Source organism: Phyllopteryx taeniolatus, chromosome 5 (genome assembly GCF_024500385.1).
Source record: "Phyllopteryx taeniolatus isolate TA_2022b chromosome 5, UOR_Ptae_1.2, whole genome shotgun sequence".
NCBI classification, from domain to species: Eukaryota; Metazoa; Chordata; class Actinopteri; order Syngnathiformes; family Syngnathidae; genus Phyllopteryx; species Phyllopteryx taeniolatus.
Window position 1 is genome coordinate 22,696,139 of NC_084506.1, and position 20,223 is coordinate 22,716,361.

The 20,223-nt window shown below is 41.5% G+C and overlaps 1 protein-coding gene across 1 annotated transcript in view; it reads right to left on the bottom strand.

Annotated features, from left to right (window-relative positions):
• Positions 1–309: 309 nt before the first annotated feature.
• Positions 310–20,223, bottom strand: part of met (MET proto-oncogene, receptor tyrosine kinase) — a 78,901-nt gene continuing 58,987 nt past the window's right edge. The window contains exons 14-22 of the mRNA XM_061773864.1: positions 19,002–19,155; positions 17,555–17,689; positions 13,609–13,863; positions 13,032–13,112; positions 7,519–7,700; positions 5,948–6,057; positions 5,076–5,241; positions 4,531–4,667; positions 310–2,155 (exon numbers count right to left, since the gene is read on the bottom strand). Coding sequence (XP_061629848.1) covers positions 1,888–2,155; positions 4,531–4,667; positions 5,076–5,241; positions 5,948–6,057; positions 7,519–7,700; positions 13,032–13,112; positions 13,609–13,863; positions 17,555–17,689; positions 19,002–19,155 — 1,488 coding nt within the window. The 3' untranslated portion in view covers positions 310–1,887. The remainder of the gene's footprint in view (positions 2,156–4,530; positions 4,668–5,075; positions 5,242–5,947; positions 6,058–7,518; positions 7,701–13,031; positions 13,113–13,608; positions 13,864–17,554; positions 17,690–19,001; positions 19,156–20,223) is intronic.

The following is a 20,223-nucleotide window of genomic DNA, read 5'->3' on the forward strand; positions in this document are numbered from 1 at the left end:
CAACAACCGAAGACCCTCAAAGCCACGGTCACGGCTCACATAGATCAAACGGGGGATGGGTGCGGCGAGGGCAGTAGGGGCTGTCTAGACAGTACCTGCGGGGTCATTAGTGGAGAGAGGGTATCTGTGGTCAGAGGTTATCATCAGTCAATTGGAAGAGAAGGATCCTTGTTGTGAGCACAACAGCACAAATTTGAGGCCCAACAAGCACTTTGATGTTTGTTTCAAGACCCCCACACCTGTGTGATTGTCAGTGTATGATTGTATATGTCCATCAGGCCTGGAGCTGTTGAAAAGAATGACAGCAGCCATAATTCACATCCGTGTAATTACACAAGAGTGCGGTACAGGTGTGTTCATGCAAGATGTTCAATTAGAGCAAGCAAAGCATGCACATAGGAAACTGGTGTGGATTTATTTTTTTAACATCACATAAGAAGATGAACATGTACCTCCAGGCTTGTTTTGACTCTCTCTCTCTCTCACACACACACACACACACACACACACGTACACACACAAGACACAGTCTGCGTTTTTTTTCACAATGAAATCGGCTAACGTCAGGCTTTTATTTACAACATGGCAGTGAGTTCGTCGTCACTGTGTCGCCGCTACAAATATAATACAGACATTTTCTTCTCAGAGCAAACATTCAGTCTGTCGATGACAACAACAATTTGTTTTACAATTTACAATTATTGTGGAAATTCTGTGTGTAATTGTCATTTCTGGCCAATCTGCGATGTTTTGAAGGGTGCTGTGTGACTTTGCAGCATCAATGATTATTTTGATGATGACCAAAGACATCCAGTGCCTCGACTCCAAATTTGCCACCGTGATGCACCCCCACATGCTACGACGAAATATCAAATGTTTTGCAATTATGCATTGTCCATCTGTCTAGTGTATGTGCTTCAAATTTAGTAGCAATGAAACAAAGTCTCTCGAAAGAGTTTGTCTTTGTAGGACCCTTTGAAATGGCTAAAATGAGCCTCAAATGGCTGGCTTCCTGTGTCCTTTTGGGCACGGCTTCTTTCGAATTTTTGTGTCTACTCATGATAGAAATGCCTACAAAATTTCATTTTGCTGAGTAAAACTGCATTTTTTTTGGGTGGCATAATAATAATTAAAAAAATGTGTTGGGACCCCTGGAAGTGGCCAGAATGAGCCTAAAATGTCTGCTTCAAAACAAAATGGCAGACTTCCTGTGTCTCTTTGGGCAAGGCCTCTTCAGTCTTTTTTTTGTCGGTCTACTCATTCACAATATACATGCCTACCAAATTTCATGTGGCTAAGTCAGTGGTTCCCAACCAGTATGCCAGGCCACATTAGTGTGCCGTGGGAAATTATAAAATGTTGATTAATTTCTCAAAAAATGATTTATTTCCAAGAAATAATGTATCTTTATTCATCTATTTATGCCAGTGAGGCATATTGACAGACAGAACAAAGAAATGCTCTTCAGAATTTTCAAAACATTCCAGGTGGTGCTACCAAACCAAATTGGCAGACTTCCTGCACATTTCCAGGCACAGCCTCGAGACCTTTTTGTGGGTCTACTTGTGATAGACGTGCCTCTGAAATTCCATGTTGCTGGCTCCAGAGGCTGAATTTCTGAAAAAGCCACAACTGTCCCAAAAAGTCACGATGAGATGAACCATTGACGTTTGTCTAATTTTTGTTGCAGAGCTGCAACATTTTTTTCCATAGAGCATAATTCACATTAACAAGAAGGGAACAACACTCGTCCGTAAAGGTTCCCGACTTCCTCCCAAAAACGTCCGGGAAGTCAGTAACTTTAGACCATCAAAACAATCTATGTACATTAAGAGCTTGTCCTCTGTCCAGTGTTGGGACACACAGTAGTTCTTACCCTCGTAATCCTCAGGCGCAACAGTCCCGCTCGGGGTGGCAAAACAAGAGCGGGTGGGAGGTGGGGGGTTCAGATGAGGAGGACGAGGACGCCGGGTCGGTGGTGGCGAGCAGGTACGGGTAAGGGCTCATCTTGTCGATGTTGACGTAGGTGGTGTTGAGCAGGACGTAGTGTTCGCCGCTGAAGCTGGAGAAGATGGCGGCGATGCTGGACACCAAGTCAGAGAAGGATGGACGATGCTCCGGCTTCGGGTGCCAACACTCCACCATCACGGTGTAGCTGCAAGGAGGAAGGCAGGACGCAGGAAAACGATGGTCAGTGTGAAAGGGTCTATAGTCACATAAGAGGGGGAAATTTGGATTTTGGATGTTTGGGCTGTCCACGAATCATTAGGGTTGTTTTTGACGGACTCCTGGAAAGAAGCAAAATGAGCCTAACAATGACCGCTTTAAACCCAAATGGCAAACTTCCTGTGTATTTTCGGCCATGGCTTCCTGAGACTTTTTTGTGGGTCTACTCATGATAGTCCACCAAATTTTTAGCTTGCCAAGTGAAACAGGCTTTGGGGTCTGGATTAAAAAAGAAAAATACCTGGGGTTTGGAAAACGGTTGGAAAACTTTACTTTTTTACATTTTTTTTTTAAAGGGCTGGGACCACTGGCGTCCTTTTACATTGTCTGGAAATATCAGACCAAGGATTTGGGGTTTTGGGATTATTTTGAAAAAAAGGTCATACCAGGATGAATCAAGATCATGCAAAATAACAGATGAGCCGGATTTTCATTTTATTTTAGCGGTCCATGGGTCATTTCGATGGAAATAACTTGAATGAAAGGTCATACTGGAACACATTTTACTTATACCATGACATTTTCAGGAATGGGCTTTCCTGCATCCTTCTACGACATTGGGAAGCATCTGATCCAGGATTTTGTGTGTTTCGGCCCTCTACGGATCAAAATGACATGGTCATACCAGGAAAATTTTACTGCCACATTTTTAGGGGAGGGCTTTCCAATCGTACCACTTTCATCCCTGTACAATATTGGGAAGTATACTGCTTGGGATTTTAGGTGTTTCAGTCCTCGGATTAGTATGGAAGGGGAGGTCCTAGAGGAATTTCTTCAACATCCATCACAATTTCAGGGGTGGGATTTCCAATGGGACCACCTTACTCTTTCAATGACATCGGCAAGTATCCAACCTGGGATTGTTAGTGAACATTGACCAATGATTAATTTGACTAATATGAGGCCAATATACATCAAATACTTGGCCACGTAAGTTACCTGAAATAGTTAAAGTGCAAAAAAAAAAAGAAAAATGACACGAGTGTTTCAATCAGATTTCGCCTCAAAGTGTTGAGATACGCTGTCCGTCAAAGCAGGACGAGAGCAGAAAATGGTCACCTTTGACAGAGGAGGCGTGATACATTGCTGAAAATCTGCTGTTGGCTTTGACAATTTGCCTGATTGATGGGCCTTCCCGATGAGGGCGGCTGGAATGCCGCCGCAATGGGCGCTAAGCAACGAGTCAAGATAAGGAAACACAAAGAGGAAAAGAAGTCTGGCATTCGATTTCCAGGAGCAGAGGCAGTAAAAAAAAAAAAGGAAAAAAGAAAGGTTGGCTTTGGCCTGCAGCTGTCACGTCGTGTTAGGCTCATGTCGAGTGTTTTTGCTTGTCTGCTTTCCTCTCTCTCACGCTCACAAAACAGCACTGAAACACTGTTCACCACATGCTTTATTTGCTTTGAGAGTATTTCAATAGTTCACAAGTAGCAAGGTCAAACATTTTATTTTCATAAACCACATCGAGTTGCACCTTAAATTAAAGATCCTGATGAGAGGCTGCCAGATCCATATTTATCTTGTTGATTATACCTTGTATGATTACACAATAAACAGAATGTTTTTTTAACTTAAAAACTTTAACATGAATTGTTTTCAACGTTCATGTATTTTTCTTAGCCTTTTTTAAACTATTATTTTACTTTTTCATAACATTTTTGTCCACTGTCTTGCATGATTTTTCTTTTAAGTTTTACAACATATAAAAAAATCTAAACAATTATTTTAACTTTTCATTTAAAAAAGAAATTAATGCAGTTAATATTTTTTATATTATATATATTTTTATTAAAAAAATACTTTTCAAACCTTTACATTTTTTTATTTTCATGCACTACATTTATTTTAACTTTTCATTTTTGGGAAACTCTCATACATAAAAAAAACTTCTTGTTTTCTAAAAATATTTTTGTCATGGCCCTGTTTTTCCCCTCAACTTTTACAGATATTTTATTTAACTTTTACAAACTTTTTAAATCAGTTTGTATGTATTTAAAAAAAAAACTTTTTTATTATTTTATTTGTCGTTTTTTTGCAAAATATTCTTGGGCACTTCCCTACATGCAGTAGTTCTGTGAATGTTTTAAAACAAAAAAAATGAATGAACAATTATTCAAACCTTTTCTGTTTTTTTCTCAAACTTTCATGCATTATTATTTTTAAAATTTTCCAAAAGCAAAAACTCATTGCTATCACCTCGTCTGATGAAACAAAGTACCAAAAGAAAAAAAAAAAAGCTAATTTTTGCGTATTTCAATGTGACGTAAGCGGACGCAGTGCGCGAGTGGTGTGCGAGATGACACTTACAGGGAGTCGGGGCAGAACTCGGGCTGCAGCAAGCGGCGCCCTTGCAGGAGGAAGACGGTTATGTCGAAGGAGTTGACGTCGGAGTAGGGCGGCGCCCCGCGGGTCATCAGCTCCCATAGCAAAACGCCAAACGACCACTGAAGATTAAACGCAAACAAGTGTCAGTAAACATGAAAGTCATACATTGTTCATTACAGTGGTACCTTAACTTAGGAGTTTAATTTGTTCCGCGACCAAGCGTGTAACTCAATTGACTCAAATGTCAAATCAATTTTCACAATTGCAATGAACTGAAATGTCATTATTCCGCTCCAACCCCTCCCAAAAAGAAGAACTGTTTCTGTTTTTAATAAACAAATCAAATAAATGTCTGCAAGCGGCTGAAAGTGGCTCTCCGTGGGGAGACATTGCAGTACCTAAACTCAGTACCGGTAAATTGCTACATTTTTCATTCATACTGTAACTTCACCAAGCAGCGGGTCATAACTGGAAAACTCATAAGTTGAGGCACTCCTCTATGAATTTGATGTTTTTTTTTCTGGTACCACGTCGGACTTGGCGGTGAACTTGTGCGTCTGCAGGCTCTCCAGCGCCATCCACTTGACGGGTAGCTTGACGCCGCTCTTGTTGTGGACGCTGTAGTACTCTTTGTCGTAGACGTCGCGCGCCAACCCGAAGTCAGCCACCTTCACCGTGTAGCTCTCGTCCAGCCTGTCACCACAAAAACAAAAAAAAACAACGTCACATTCTCCTTCTTCCAGGAATCAGTCAGTAAGGGCCATTTGCGGCGTGCTCTTTCAAATCATATTCAATCATTATTATCAAAGTTAGGATGGACTTAAACTTGGCTTATATTATATTTACTCTTTACTTCTAACAAGAATTTACATTATCAAGATTCTTATAATATTTGTTGTATTATTTTTTTCCCCTCTAAAATTGCTTAATTAAAATGTATTGAGTTAATTATGATATTTTAAAACACATCTCATTAAATATTGTTTATTTATTGCAAAAAATATAAAAATGTGCGGCACGGTGGGCGACTGGTTAGAGCGTCTGCCTCACAGTTCTGAGGACCGGGGTTCAATCCCCGGCCCCGCCTGTGTGGAGTTTGCATGTTCTCCCCGTGCCTGCGTGCAAAAACATGCACGGTAGGTTAATTGACGTCTCTAAATTGCCCCTAGGTGTGAATGTGAGTGCGAATGGTTGTTTGTTTATGTGTGCCCTGCGATTGGCTGGCAACCAGTTCTGGGTGTACCCCGCCTCCTGCCCGATGACAGCTGGGATAGGCTCCAGCACTCCCGTGACCGTTGTGAGGAGAAGCGGCTCAGAAAATGGATGGATGGATGGATGGATGGATATAAAAATGTCACAGTAAACGTTTGGTGGATGTTGGATGAGTCTGTGGACTCACATGCAGTTCCTGGCCGCCAAGTCTCTGTGGACGAATTTCTTACTGGCCAGATACTCCATCCCTCGGGCCACCTGGAGGCCGAAACCCATCAGGTCCTTCACCGTCGGGTTCTGCCAGACAACAACAGACCAATCAGTGACAACGCACGAGGAGTAGTCATCACGTCACTTGTATTTTAATACACAGTGGTGCCAGTGACCCGATTTACAAGTTTTTCGAGATACAAGCTGTCGTTGAACCAATTTTGATTTAACTTGTGAGCAAAACGTTTTGACACAACACAGTATGGTGGCTGTGAACTCAACTCACTTCACAACAATTTCTTTCTTTTCTTTTTCTTTCTTCTTTAACCTCCGCAAAAAACAACCAATATGACTGCAGCTTACTGAGCAGTTGTGACCGTCTCCATATATACAGTATCTATATCTGTAATGTACTGCCCTAAGGTGGCCAAGGTGCACACACAAGAAGGTCTGTTGTCTGTTGTCGTAATAGACCGGCTCCAACTACCGGAGACAAATTCCTTGTATGTTTTTTGGACATACTTGGCAAAATAAAGATTATTTTTTATTCAGATTCTGAAGGAGCAGCACAATGTCCATTGCAAAAAATATGGCAAAAACTGTTTAATTCTATTGAATTATATTATTGCTGTATGTTTTCATAAAGTACAATATTATAGTGTGATATTTTTCCTATTAAAAACACATTGCAACTTTTTTTTTTTGGGGGGGGGGGGGGGGGGGACTGGACTGGATTAATGGCATTTCCATTCATTTCAATGGGGAAAGATGATTTGAGATACAAGGGTTTTGAGTTACGAGAGCAGTCATGGAATAAACTCTTATCTCAAGGCACCACTGTAATACAGTAATCCCGCGCGATATTGCAGTTCACCTACCGCAGTTCCTTAATTTTCTGTTAAACATTATTTTTTTGTGTTGACGTACACTAACATGTTTAAAAATTGTGTTTTAAAAGGTTTAAATATGTTTATTAAAGTGTGTAGGAGAGGCTTTTTAAGGATTACAGCAGGAGTGTCAAACCCATTTTTGCCACGGGCCACATTGTAGTTATGAATTCCCTCGGAGGGCCGCTATGACTGTGAACCCATATAAATGAAAGATTACCTCATATACTGTAATTCCATACAGTATACACAACATATTGATGAATAACCAGTTTTGAAATCAGAAGCCTATAAAAACATGTTTTTCGACTATTACATTTCTTTTCAAAGTGGGATTGGTAACAAAAAAATGCTTGCAAATATCTCAATGGTATTACACCAGAACACAATGAGCAATTTTGATTTGCTTTCGTGGGCCACATAAAATGATGTGGCAGGCAGGATCTGGCCCCCGGGCCACCAGTTTGACACCAGTGGCGAAGAGAAATAAAAAACATGTTTTTTATATTTATATCGCTGATTTTCACCCAAGTCCTGCAATGAACAGGATCACTACTTGATTTGAAGAACAACAAAATGCATGTAAATACTAAGCTAGCCAGAGAGGGCGCATGCTCAATGCCTCAATTTGAGGCCGGAAAAACCCTGCTGTTTATCTTACGTGTCCCTCATCACGGATGAAGTTGCGCAGGTCTCCGTGTTTCATGTAGGGCAGAACCATGAGCGGCGAGCCCTCGGGCGGCAGGCAGATGCCCAGCAGCGACAGCACGTTGGCGTGGCTGAAATCCTTCATGATGATGCCCTCCTTCAGGAACTGGGTCACCTCCTCCAAGTCCGTGATGCCTTTGGGTGGGGTGAAAGAAGTTACGTTAAGGGTGCCTCTGGAAGCAGGTCAGTCCGTCTGCGTCAAATGATGACCCAGGAAATACAACCCTCCCCCTCCCTGATTCCAAATTTCCATTTGCCGATTGGTAAAAGTCAGGGTCAGGCTGGCATACATTTACAACCCAAATTCTAATATTTGTCCCATAAAATTTTATTAATTTAGTCCTAACAGTCTATTCCCTTCATTTTGTAGCATTTCTCTTAGCCGTGCTGTTCCCAGTATGTGTACGTGTTAGATTGTTAGGTTTGTGTGTCCCAATGATCCTAGGAGCTAAGTTGTCTGGGGCTTTATGCCCCTGGCAGGGTCACCCATGACAAACAGGTCCGAGGTGAGAGACCAGACAAAGCACGGCTCCAAATACCCCTATGATGATTGCAAACAGAGGAAAACGTTTTCCCTTGCCCAGACGCGGGTCACCGGGGCCACCCTCTGGAGCCAGGCCTGGAGCTCGGGTTCGAAGGTGAGCGCCTGGTGGCCGGGCCTGCACCCATGGGGCCCGGCCGGGCACAGCCCGGAAGGGTAACGTGGGTCCCCCTTCCCATGGGCCCACAACCTGTCGGAAGGGCCATAGGGGTCGGGTGCATTGTGAGCTGAGCGGTGACCGAAGGCAGGGACCTTGGCGATCCGATCCCCGGCTACAGAAGCTGGCTCTAGGGACGTGGAACGTCACCTTTCTGGTAGGGAAGGAGCCCAAGCTGGTGTGCGAGGCCGAGAAGTTCTGACAAGATATAGTCGGACTCGCCTCCACACACAGCTTGGGCTCTGGTACCAGTCCTCTCGAGTGGGGTTGGACTCTCTTCCACTCTGGAGTTGCCCACGGTGAGAGGCGGCGAGTAGGTGTAGGTATACTTATTGCCCCCCGGCTCGGCACCTGTAGATTGGGGTTCACCCCGGTGGACGAGAGGGTAGCCTCCCTCCGCCTTCGGGTGGGGGGACAGGTCCTGACAGCAGTTCAGAGTACCCACCCTTTGTGGAGTCCTTGGAGGGGGTGCTGGAGAGCGCTTCTGCTGGGGTCTCCATCGTAGAACCTGGGGGACTTCAATGCTCACGTGGGCAATGACAGTGAGACCTGGAGGAGTGCGACTGGGAGGAAGGCCACATTGCCCCCCCCCCGCCCCAGATCAGAACCCGAGTGGTGTTCTGTTATTGGACTTCTGTGTTCACCACGGATTGTCCATAACGAACAGCATGTTCAAGCATAAAGGTGTCCACACGTGCACTTGGCACCAAGAGACCTTAGGTCGCAGTTCGATGATCGACTTTTTGGTCGTGTCATTGGACTTGCGGCCTTATGTCTTGGACACTCGGGTGAAGAGAGGAGCGGAGCTGTCAACTGATAACCACCTAGTGGTGAGTTGGCGCCGATGGTGGGGGAAGATGCCGGTCTGACCTGGGAGGCCCAAACGTATTGTGAGGGTCTGCTGGGAACGTCTGGCAGAGTCCCCTGTCAGAAGGAGTTTCAATTCCCACCTCCGCCAGAACTTCACCCACGTCTCGAGGGAGGCGGTGGACATTGAGTCCGAGTGAACCATGTTCCGCGCCTCCATTGCTGAGGCGGCCGACCGCAGCTGTGGCCGTAAGGTAGTCGGTGCCTGTCGTGGCGGCAATCCCCAAACCCTTTGGTGGACACCAGCGGTGAGGGATGCCGTCAAGCAGAAGAAGGAGTCCTATCGGGCCTTTTTGCCCTGTGGGAATCCTGAGGCAGCTGATGGGTACCGGCTGGCCAAGCGGAATGCAGCTTTGGTGGTTGCTGATGCAAAAACTCGACGTGGGAGGAGTTCGGTGAGGCTATGGAGAACGATTTCCGAACGGCTTCGAGGAAATTCTGGTCCACCATCCAGCGTCTCAGGAGGGGGAAGCAATGCACCATCAACACTCTGTATACTGGGGATGGGGCACTGCTGACCTCGACTCGGGACGTTGTGAGTCGGTGGGGAGAATACTTCGAAGACCTCCTCAATTCCACCAACACGCCCATGAGGAAGGGGGTCTGGGGTCTCTGAGGCGGGCTCTCCAATCTCTGGGGTTGAGGTCACCGAGGTGGTTAAAAAGCTCCTCGGTGGTGGCCCCAGGGGTGGATGAGATTCGTTCCACCCCTGGTGTGGTTCCTAAAGGCTCTGGATGTTGTGGGGCTGTCCTGGTTGACACGCCTCTGCACCATCGCGTGGACATCGGGGACAGTGCCTCTGGATTGACAGACTGGGTTGGTGGTCCCCGTTTTTAAAAAGGGCGAATCTCATCTCCCTTTTTAAAACGGGGGACCGGAGAGTGTGTTCCAACTACAGGGGGCTCACACTCCTCAGCCTGTCTGGTAACATCTATTCAGGGGTGCTGGAGAGAAGGGTCCGTCGGGAAGTCGAATCTCAGATTCAGGAGGAGCAGTGTGGTTTTCGTCCTGGCCGTGGAACAGTGGACCAGCTCTACACCCTCGGCAGGGTCCTCGAGGGTGCATGGGAGTTCGCCCAACCAGTCTACATGTGTTTTGTGGACTTGTAGAAGGCGTTCAACTGTGTCCCTCGTAGAGTCCTGTGGGGGGTGCTTCGGGAGTATGGGGTGCAGAACCCCCTGATACGGGCTGTTCGGTCCCTGTACTACCAGTGTCAGAGTTTGGTCCGTTCAATCTGCTCCCGAACGCCGTGGATTAGTGCCGTGAATGTGCTGAAACAACGCCCTGCTCAATTTTCAAACAACTTTCAAACAAATGCCACTTCTACATCCTGAAAAAAATGAATGCTACTTCGTCTAGCATCTTTCTTATGCCTACACATAACGACATGACATGACGTCAAAATGAGTCTGTGACCTGGTGTAAGTTTTCCAACTCAAATCGATTTTGCAGGATCTCTGTATGAAAGTGTGACATCGGAATTAAATTTATGGACTTGAGGTCCTGTGTGCCCTTTCACTGGTTGTCATAGCGACGGGAAGAAGCCTCCACGTGGAACAAAAGGCAACAAAGAGACGAGGAATCAAAAGGTTGAGATCCCAGGGGATGAGACCTCATCCCATTTTGTGCCCTCACTCTCGTCTTTAGTAGATTAAAATCCTCACCAGGCCACGCAAATTCATCACTTTTAGCCCACTACCATTAAAGAAAAGAAATACAGTGATGCTCCTGTAACGTGATTGTGATGTCATACTGTATTTGATTGGAAATGTTTCGCGAGGATGGCAACGGAATGTCTGTCACTATGTCTGCTTAGTCATTATATGTTATTATATAAATATAAAATACATTAATAATAACAAAAGGATTAATAATAAGAACATTAAAAATAACAGATAACATTACACTACTTTAAAAAGTCCAAAACTACAAAAAAAATAATAATAATTCAGTAAAAATGTTTTAAACAATAAAAAATTATCAAAACAGGTTACAAAACACGGGCCCTGCAGGTTGAGGGGGTGGGGTGGGCGTCTGGCTCTCCTGGGTGTGTGTGTGTGTGTGGGGAGGGGGGTGGTGGCATTGGGCATTGGGTCCCTGCGACCCCCACCGGGTGGCCAGTTGCCGGGGCGCCGGTGGACCGCCTTGGGTCCCTCGGTGTGGGACGTGTCTCGTCCACCGGGTTGCTCTCGGGTGGACCCCTGGGCCTCATGCCCAGGGATTTACATAGTTAATCCCACCACACATCAGTTGTACAGCCGGGTTCACAATCCTTGTCCTGCATGCGTCTTCTCCTGTCCTTGTCCTGTCCTTCCCTCACAGGGTGTAGCACTACAGCGCCATGCAACACTCATATTTAATGTTTCATTGTTGTAGATAATGTAATGACTTACTTTTCTCATCCTGTTTACAATTAGTGCTTTTGTCTTTTTGTCTTTGTTTCTCTCTCCCCCTCTGTTCGACTGATCGACTCTGATTCTCAATAAACTTCAATTATAATACTAAGAAACCACAGTGTAAGCTTAAAAACTCCACTGTGACACAGTAAAACTGTTCCTGCATAAAAGAGATACAGATCTTCCATTCTGCTTGACCTAATAGCCGAACAGGACAAAAAAAACAAAAAAAACAGGTTACAAAAAAGTTGCAAAAAGTTTCCCTAAAAAATTATGCCCCGTTGCACACTCCCAGAAATTGGAAAAAAGGTTTTTAAACTAATTAAAAATCGAAAAAATTACAAATTTATAAATAAATTTTAAAAAAATAGTTAAAAAAGGTAAATAATGCATGAACGTTTAACATGAGTAAACAAATACATAAATAAACTATACTATTTACTATTAGTTTTATAAAGTACAACAAATGGAAAATGTGAATTTATTTGTTTTCAATAAAGGATTTTAACCAGTATAGAAAATTTGTTATTTTATTGTATTTTTAAATTCTAATTCAAATGTCTTAGGAAATCCTTTAAGAACGTATTAATTAATTAATTAATTAATTAATTGATGTAACACATTATATTTAGTAAAAAATAATTTAATTAAATAATTCATTTTTTTCCAAATAATTTTTTAAAATTCCCCAAAAATTATTTGTGGAGGTTAAAATAATAACAAATAAAAATGATAAATGTTTTGAAAGGTTAAACAAATAATGCATGAAAGTTTTTAGAGAGGCAATTAATAAAAAAGATGAATAAAAAAGAAAATTACTAATTTATATAAAATGTTTTAAAAGGTAAAAAATTAAAGAAAAAAAAGATTAAAAAAAATTAAAAACACAAAAATATAAATTCTTAAATAATTTCTTAGAGTAAGGAAATTATTATATGTGGAGGTAGAAAAATTACAATGTATTTAAAAATTCTATAAAAATGAAAGAAATATTTTAAAAAATGAATTAGAATTAATTAATCATTTAAAACAGTTAAAAATCTTAAATATATATTTTTTAAGTAAAATAATGAATTATATGTAGAGGTAGAAAAATTAGGAAACAAATTTTTTTTTTTTAAAGTTAACTAGTTTGTGAAAGAACAAAAAAAAGAAAGAAACATTTTAATCAGAAGAATTTAATTTCTAAAGTAAAAAAATAAGGTTAGGCTGAAAGTTTAATAGAGCAAAAAGTTTAAGTTTAAGAAAAATAAGGAAACAAAAAAAAGTTTTTAAAAGTTAAACAAATAGCTTGAGAACGTTTAAAACGAAAAATTTGAATCAAAAGAATTTAATTCATAAAGTAAAAAAATAAGGTTAGGCTGAAAGTTTAATAAAGAAAAACTACGAACATGGAAAATCCATATGAAGTTTTAAAACATTTAAAAATTTGTGAAAACATTAGAAAAAATACAATTTGAAAAAAATGATACTGTACAGTGTATAACGGTGAAGAAGGAACTTACGGTTCAGAGACTTGATGGCGCAGTGTTGGTTCTGACCGTTCGGCTCTAGCAAAGTTCCGTGGAAGACGCATCCAAAGTGACCTGCCGGAACACATCATATTTCATACACTTAGGAAACCATACTTACATTACATTGAATGTCTACACAACTCTAGTGTAGCATATTTATATTATATTTCATGTTTATACACCTCCAAACACAGAATGGAATTAATTGTGACTGTGAAAGTGTAACTCAACACCAGGCTTTATTCATTAACACCCCCCCCTCAATGAATTATAGCTGAAGTTTGCGGGCATAGAAGTTCTCAGGAGGGCGGCGGTGGGAATGAAATGAGCGCGACGTTCCCCTATCACGGCGTCGCAGATGGCCGGGGGTGTCGGGTTGCGAGCGCCGCAGGAATTAGTCGCGGTGAAACCATGGCGAAAACTTGGAGGCTCCTTTTCCTTCACGGGGTAATCTTAAAGCTAAAAGGGGCGGGCCCCGGGTGTGTTGGGTATGAATTTGAGCCATAGACGTCTTTGTTATGTCAGAGTGCCGTGGTTCTGTTTCTGCTAACAAATAACAACTACTCACCTCTCCCGATGACTTGGTTGAGGTGCAGCAGGAGTCTGTCCCGGGCGATCACCACATGCTGGACCTCGCTCAGCAGGTCCGGATGCAGACTGGTCAGGTCGATGTGGACCGGCGCCATCAGCAGCGGCGACACCAGCTCGCTTTCCATCCCAAACCCGCGGGCCAGCGCCCCCATTCGGGGAGATAGCGGCTCCCGGCCGGACCCGTACAGGATGGGGACTGCCCGGCACGTCTCGGGTCGCTCTGTGTTCTGGTCTAAGTGAGGGCAACAAACCAAAAAAAAATGCAGGAATGAGTCACCGGTATTATCTCAGTTATTTATGATAAACGCCACCTTGCACAATAAACAGGACTGGATATAATCCATTAAGTGAAAAAATGTCATCGCAATGGCTTCTTTCGCCACCTATCCATCCATTTTCCGAGCCGCTTCTCCTCACTAGGGTCGCGGGCGTGCTGGAGCCTATCCCAGCTGTCATCGGGCAGGAGGCGGGGTACACCCTGAACTGGTTGCCAGTCAATCGCAGGGCACATACAAACAAACAACCATTCGCACTCACATTCACACCTACGGGTAATTTAGAGTCTTCAATTCATGCATGTTTTTTGGGATGTGGGAGGAAATTGGAGTGCCCGGAGAAAACCCACGCAGGCACGGGGAGAACATGCAAACTCCACACAGGCGGGGCCGGGGATTGAACCCGGGTCCTCAGAACTGTGAGGCTGAAGCTCTAACCAGTCGTCCACCGTGCCGCCCCTTTCGCCACCTAGTACAATAGAAATCAACGGAACTACTTAAAATATTCCACTGTCAACATTGACGACTTCAAAAATCCAATGTTCCTAGCTCCTCGCTCCTTAAAACGTTGAACGCGACCCGGAAGTTGTTGTCACGCCGCCATAATAAGGACTGCCTCGAGTGTCTTAAACGTACATGTAGGAGCGAGGATCTAGCATCGAGGAGCCTCCATGGGCTGTTTTCATCATTCCTTCATTTTTGTAGGTTGAATATACATATTTTGCTGAGTGTCTGTTGTATTTGGGGCCGTATTTATTACTGAAATGATTTAATTACACTGGCTCACATAAGCAACATATCAACACTACATATATTTAAGAGTCACTCCAAAAATGAGCTGCGTGCAGGAGGGTGGGATGTAGGTGTCGGAGAACAGGACGGGTTTGGGATTGAACAATCACGATCGTCTTTGCATCTGCAAAGTTGTAAAGGGTAACTGTAATGTCAATAACATAATTTAATGTCATCCCACTTAATGTATGAAGCATAACGTGAACTTTTGTCATGATAGTAATAATTTGGCCATTCAGACGGTTCATTTGTGACACGTCAATGACATGACGTCATCTTTAGGAGATGTCTTCATGAAATGATGGCATCGATGAACGATTGCCTTATTTCTCCCAAACATTATATCCTTGCTCCTCAATGGAATTTCTGGTGGGAGGAGCTAGCATTTAAACAGAGGAGCTAAGACCTACAAAGTTCTAAATATAGAAATGAGAAGCACCCAATATTGCTGCCTCGAAGCTGCGCCGGGAGCCCCAAAAAAATAAATGTTTTTTTAAATAAAATAGTTGCGCCTGGAACCATTTTTGCACCGCCAGAAACCATGCTTCACGTAAAAATTTTTTTGCAGACGGACGCAGTGTTGGGTGAATGACAAACTTTGCCAAAAATAACAAAGGAGCGTCTTTAAGTGATTTTTAAGGGACTGTTCGATGCGTAATGTACATATAACATGATAAGTATGAGTGAACTGAATGATAGTTAGCGTTTATTGACATAAAATGGTCATTGCCAGCGCACTACTGCTAATCGTGATTGCTAACGTTTAGCATTTAACATTTTGTACACCAAATTTATACTGTACACTCACTACAAACATATGGAGTTTAAGGAGTGAAAGCCATCCCTCGTAAATGAGAATAAAATGCATGTTAGTAGTAAAAAAAAATAATTATATATATTATATATATATATATATATATATTATATTATTCAATTATTCAATCAGTAATCAATAGGAGAATCGATTCTAAAAGATATATAATAATAATAATATATAATAGTGACAGCCCGACATTTAGCTACACGGAAGGGTGAGAGATATTTGAGACGCGTTGAAGCAGGTCTGGATGATGTCATATTTGTCTCTGTTGTGTTCATCAGTCCTGAGGGGGTGCGCGTGGTTGGGCTATTAGCTAATAAACTAAAGTCCTGTTCCTGCACACCAGGTAGACTGATGAGATCATTGTAGTCCTCAGGGGCAGGGGAGAGTTGTTGCTTGATTGTTGATTTCACGCCGAACAAGATAACGTGCCAACTGGCAGTAGCTGGAGTCCATTTTGGGTAATTTTTAAAAATTAAAGTGATCGTTTTTGTGTTAAAGGGTAAGTATAATGCCATTTTCCTTGATGCAAGTTAGACTGTCTGTGGAAATTGCTAGTGATGTAATACAGACGGTGCGTAACGGGATGTTCGCAATACGGAAGCAGGTTGTGAATTTTTGACACTTGAAACTCAGTAGCTACTAGTGGTTGAACAATTACACATTTTTTTGTAGTCGACTATAATTTGATGAGAGTTGATGACGTCCGTGATATTTTTTCGTCCCCAACCTTTTTTGCACCACAGACCTGTTTCACGGAAAGACGTATTTTGTTGGACCGGCATAGAAACAGATAAGAACAAATGATTGAAAAAACAACTCACGACTCCGCTAATTGTAGTTGCTGCCAGTTTCATCTTGGGTTCCAAAGAGAGGACTTTCGAGTCCCCGTCTGTTACCGTCACCGGACTATAACGCTCTGTGGAGGAGCGAGGTGTCCAACCAACAAGACAATACAGTCTTCATATGTCTGCGTGGGTCCAAGAGAATGAAAATAAAGTGGCTATGGATGAGAATGGCGGTTTTTGCTAGCTTCAGCTACTACAATCGCCTCTAGTCAAAGGATTCATACTGGCAGAGGCGTGAAGTAAAACCCCATCTACATCACCAAATATAATGTCTACTGTAATAATGCAGAGACAACAACAGTGTGTTAACAAAAACTGTATTCATCATCAAAGATGTTTGCTGCAACGCACACCAACATCGAATATCGTGGTGTAAGACAGTACATTGTAGGCAGGCAAAAAAACAAAAACAAATTAAGCACTTTTTGAGGACAGAGTTGCTGCCAGTCTCATTTTTGGTAAAACATTTCCAATCGCTTGTAGCATCTATACGACGACTGTATAAACTGAGGTCAGTGTTTTCAGTATCAAGCGACTCAAGTGTCACGATGTTGGTGTGTGTTGTAGCAAACAACTTCTAGGATGAATCGAGTTCTTGTTAGCACACAATTGTTGTTTATATATTATTAGACGTAACATTTTGGCAACAAGGATGGAATTTCACTGCAGCGCTGCCCTCGTTCCTCGCCGCCAGTCCCGAGATATTGCTGGTATCACTATTTTAAGAGTAGCCTCCTTTCTCATCCACCACCAGTTTATTTTTGTACTCTCGGAACAGGTGCAGGTGTATGAAAACTGTCGGCCGGACATTTTGCTGCTTTACAGAGCCTCATAATACGGCAATGGCAGCTGACGAGTGAGTCAAATCTCTTCTGTCAATTGGATTTTTTTGAAGGACTACTTTTGACTTTTATTGAGTCATAACAATCTAAAGTAACAGTATCCTTACTTGAATACAATGTGTGGCTAATCTATCCACCTCTGGTGACTGGCGATTAGTCGAAGCATAAAAGGTTGATGCGCAGTAGTAAAGTGGACTTGGTTTAACCCCAAGTAGCTTTCACCCTTTGGGTCGAAAGCAATTGTTTTTGGTTTGGTGATCGTGTACATGTGACTGACACATCCAGAAGAGCAATAGGAAAGGCGTCCGAGAGGCGCAGCAGCTGTTAGCAGGAAGCATCTACGTACCGTCCAGCAGCGTACTTCTATAGTCCACAGACTCGTGAGACACCATTTCGTTAGTAGGACTGACACCCCTGGCGCTAGCAAGCCTGTCCAGATGCTGGATGTCACCGCGGCCGTCGTACCACACCTCAGACAAATCTACAGGAAGGAGGTTTGGGGAGGGGCATCAAGACGGGAAGCAGGACGGGAGGAAAAGAAGCCAGACAGCCAGGAACGATGGAGAAAAAAGAGCAGACATTAAGACCCACGACACACACCCAGTACACGAAAAGTATTTTTGTGTTCAAATCTAAGCAAGCAGGGCGCAATCTATCGCTATCTGCCGTTGACGGAAGTTTGAGAAAAACTGCATACGGGATGTCGCATGTGTGACAAATTCTTGTGGAAATATGACGAGAAATGCAGAAAGGGGTATTCATTTTCACTTTTTTTGACATTAAACTGCTCAACAACAACTTGGCCATTGAAGGAGGAGTTCAGAACATTAAGAGACAGATTTGCTCATTAACAAATATATATTTAAAGAAAAAAACAGTTCTACTACATTAAAAAAAAACTATTCCGATTATTCCGATCCACATGACATCGGCATAGAAGCAGAAGTTAAGAACATCCAGAGATAGATTTTCCCATTTGATTTAACAACTAATGGAGTATACAGGTATAAAATAGAGAGATAGTTGTTCAAGCAAACAATGTTCTACACATGAAATTTTGTTTTCAATAATATGAAAATTCCCGTACACAAAAGAATTATCATTCAAAGATATTCAGTGATCCCCTTAAAAATAATATTTATTTTCTTTCTTTTTTGTTTATTAAATACTTTTTTTTATCATATTTTCTCCAGCGACTACCTAATGATTTCTTTTTAAATATATTTTTTGTTAAATAATATGGGCAAAAGGAAGTGAAAATGGAAAAGATTTTGAAAAATGTATAGAATGTAGAATGTGTAGATTCATTGAGCAACTATTTACTAATTGTATTTTTGAATATAATTTTTTTAAATGAAATTGGGAAATTCATATTTGAATGTTCTGAACTCCTGTTTCCAAAACAGTGTCATATGGAACGTAATAATGGTGCCAGAGTGGAGCCCTGCATGGTCGTAGCTTATCTTATCTTTGCTGAGTTTACCTTATTTTATCTTAGCATGGTTGACCATAATCCCCTTTTTCCTACCCCCCAATGCAAGTGGACAGTAGCATCAAAAAAGTGAAAATAATTTCCCCTTTCTGCATTTTTATTCGGCTTTGCGCCAGAATTTAATGATGTTGATAGGAGCTTTTTTTCCCACACAAGCTGGCAGTTGGCCACCATTTTTGCAATGCTCGTTAGCATCACCTACAGGAAAGTAGAAAAAGTTATTTTCATATTATATTAGCTGCTAAGTTAGCATGGAGAAATCCACCACTATGAGGCCTTGGTGAAGGTACCAGTGACTCACCGTCAATGCGCTTGTTCCTGCGCCACATGAGCAACGTAGCGAGCATCAGCAGGAGCAGGCTGACCAGCACACAACCCACTACCAGACCCGTGTAGTCTTGTTCCTGCGCCAGCGTCACCTTGCCCAGGTGACGGATGGAGTCGGCCTGTCGCCACTGGAACACATCAACAGAGCGTCATAAAACTCGGTGTGTGTTTGTGCGTCTGTGTGTACAGCACCAAAAAAGTGATTAAATCATATATTTGTATATTTAACTAAACAAAAGCAACAAATTCCATTTTATTGTGATTGCATGCTTCATGTATTTTTGAATATAAAAACAATTCAAAAGTGATGAGTCATATATTTTAATTCTAAAAATATGAAGAAAAAAATACATTTTAAAATTTACATTTTAATAAAAAATGAAAACATTGAATGAATAGAAATAACGAATTACACCTCATTGCGACTGAATGGTTCATAACTTGTTTTTTTACATTTAAATACAAAAAATGAGATGAAAGATCTAAATTAATATTAAAAAAATGAACTAAAATACTACAAATCAATTCCATTTTTGTTGTGATTGAATCGTTCATATATTTTTGTATTCTGAAAAAAAAATCAACATAATGAAAAATAAAAACTTTATACATTGTATTCTTTTAAAATATGAGTAACAAAATAAATATAAATATGATTTTTCGAAAAGAAAACATTAAATGAATAGAAATAAATTCCACCTCATTGTGATTAAATGGTTTATATATATATTTTTTACATTTAAAAACAAAAAAATAATAATTAGAAGGAAGGTTGATATATATATTTTAAATTGTTATTAAAAAATAAACGTAAATAATAATAAATTCCACCATAGTGCGATTGAATGGTTCATATATCGTGTACATATTTTTAAAAAATGTATTAAAAAAGAAAGGTTGTATTAAAAATATGAAAAAAACTACAATAATAATGAATTCTATGGTTCATTATAAGAAAAACTGACATACAGCATTGTTTAAAAAAAAAAAATACAAATAATACATTTAAAAAATGCGAATATACAGTAGTCCACCTTGGTGTGACTGAATGGTTCATACGGACCACTTTTATTCAAGGGCTACTAAGGTTTGATCCCCTTGAGCCTTTTAGCCATATATATACAGATTATTTTTACACACATATGCACGCACACACAAACACACACACAGTTATCTGAGGTCAGATTACATCAGTG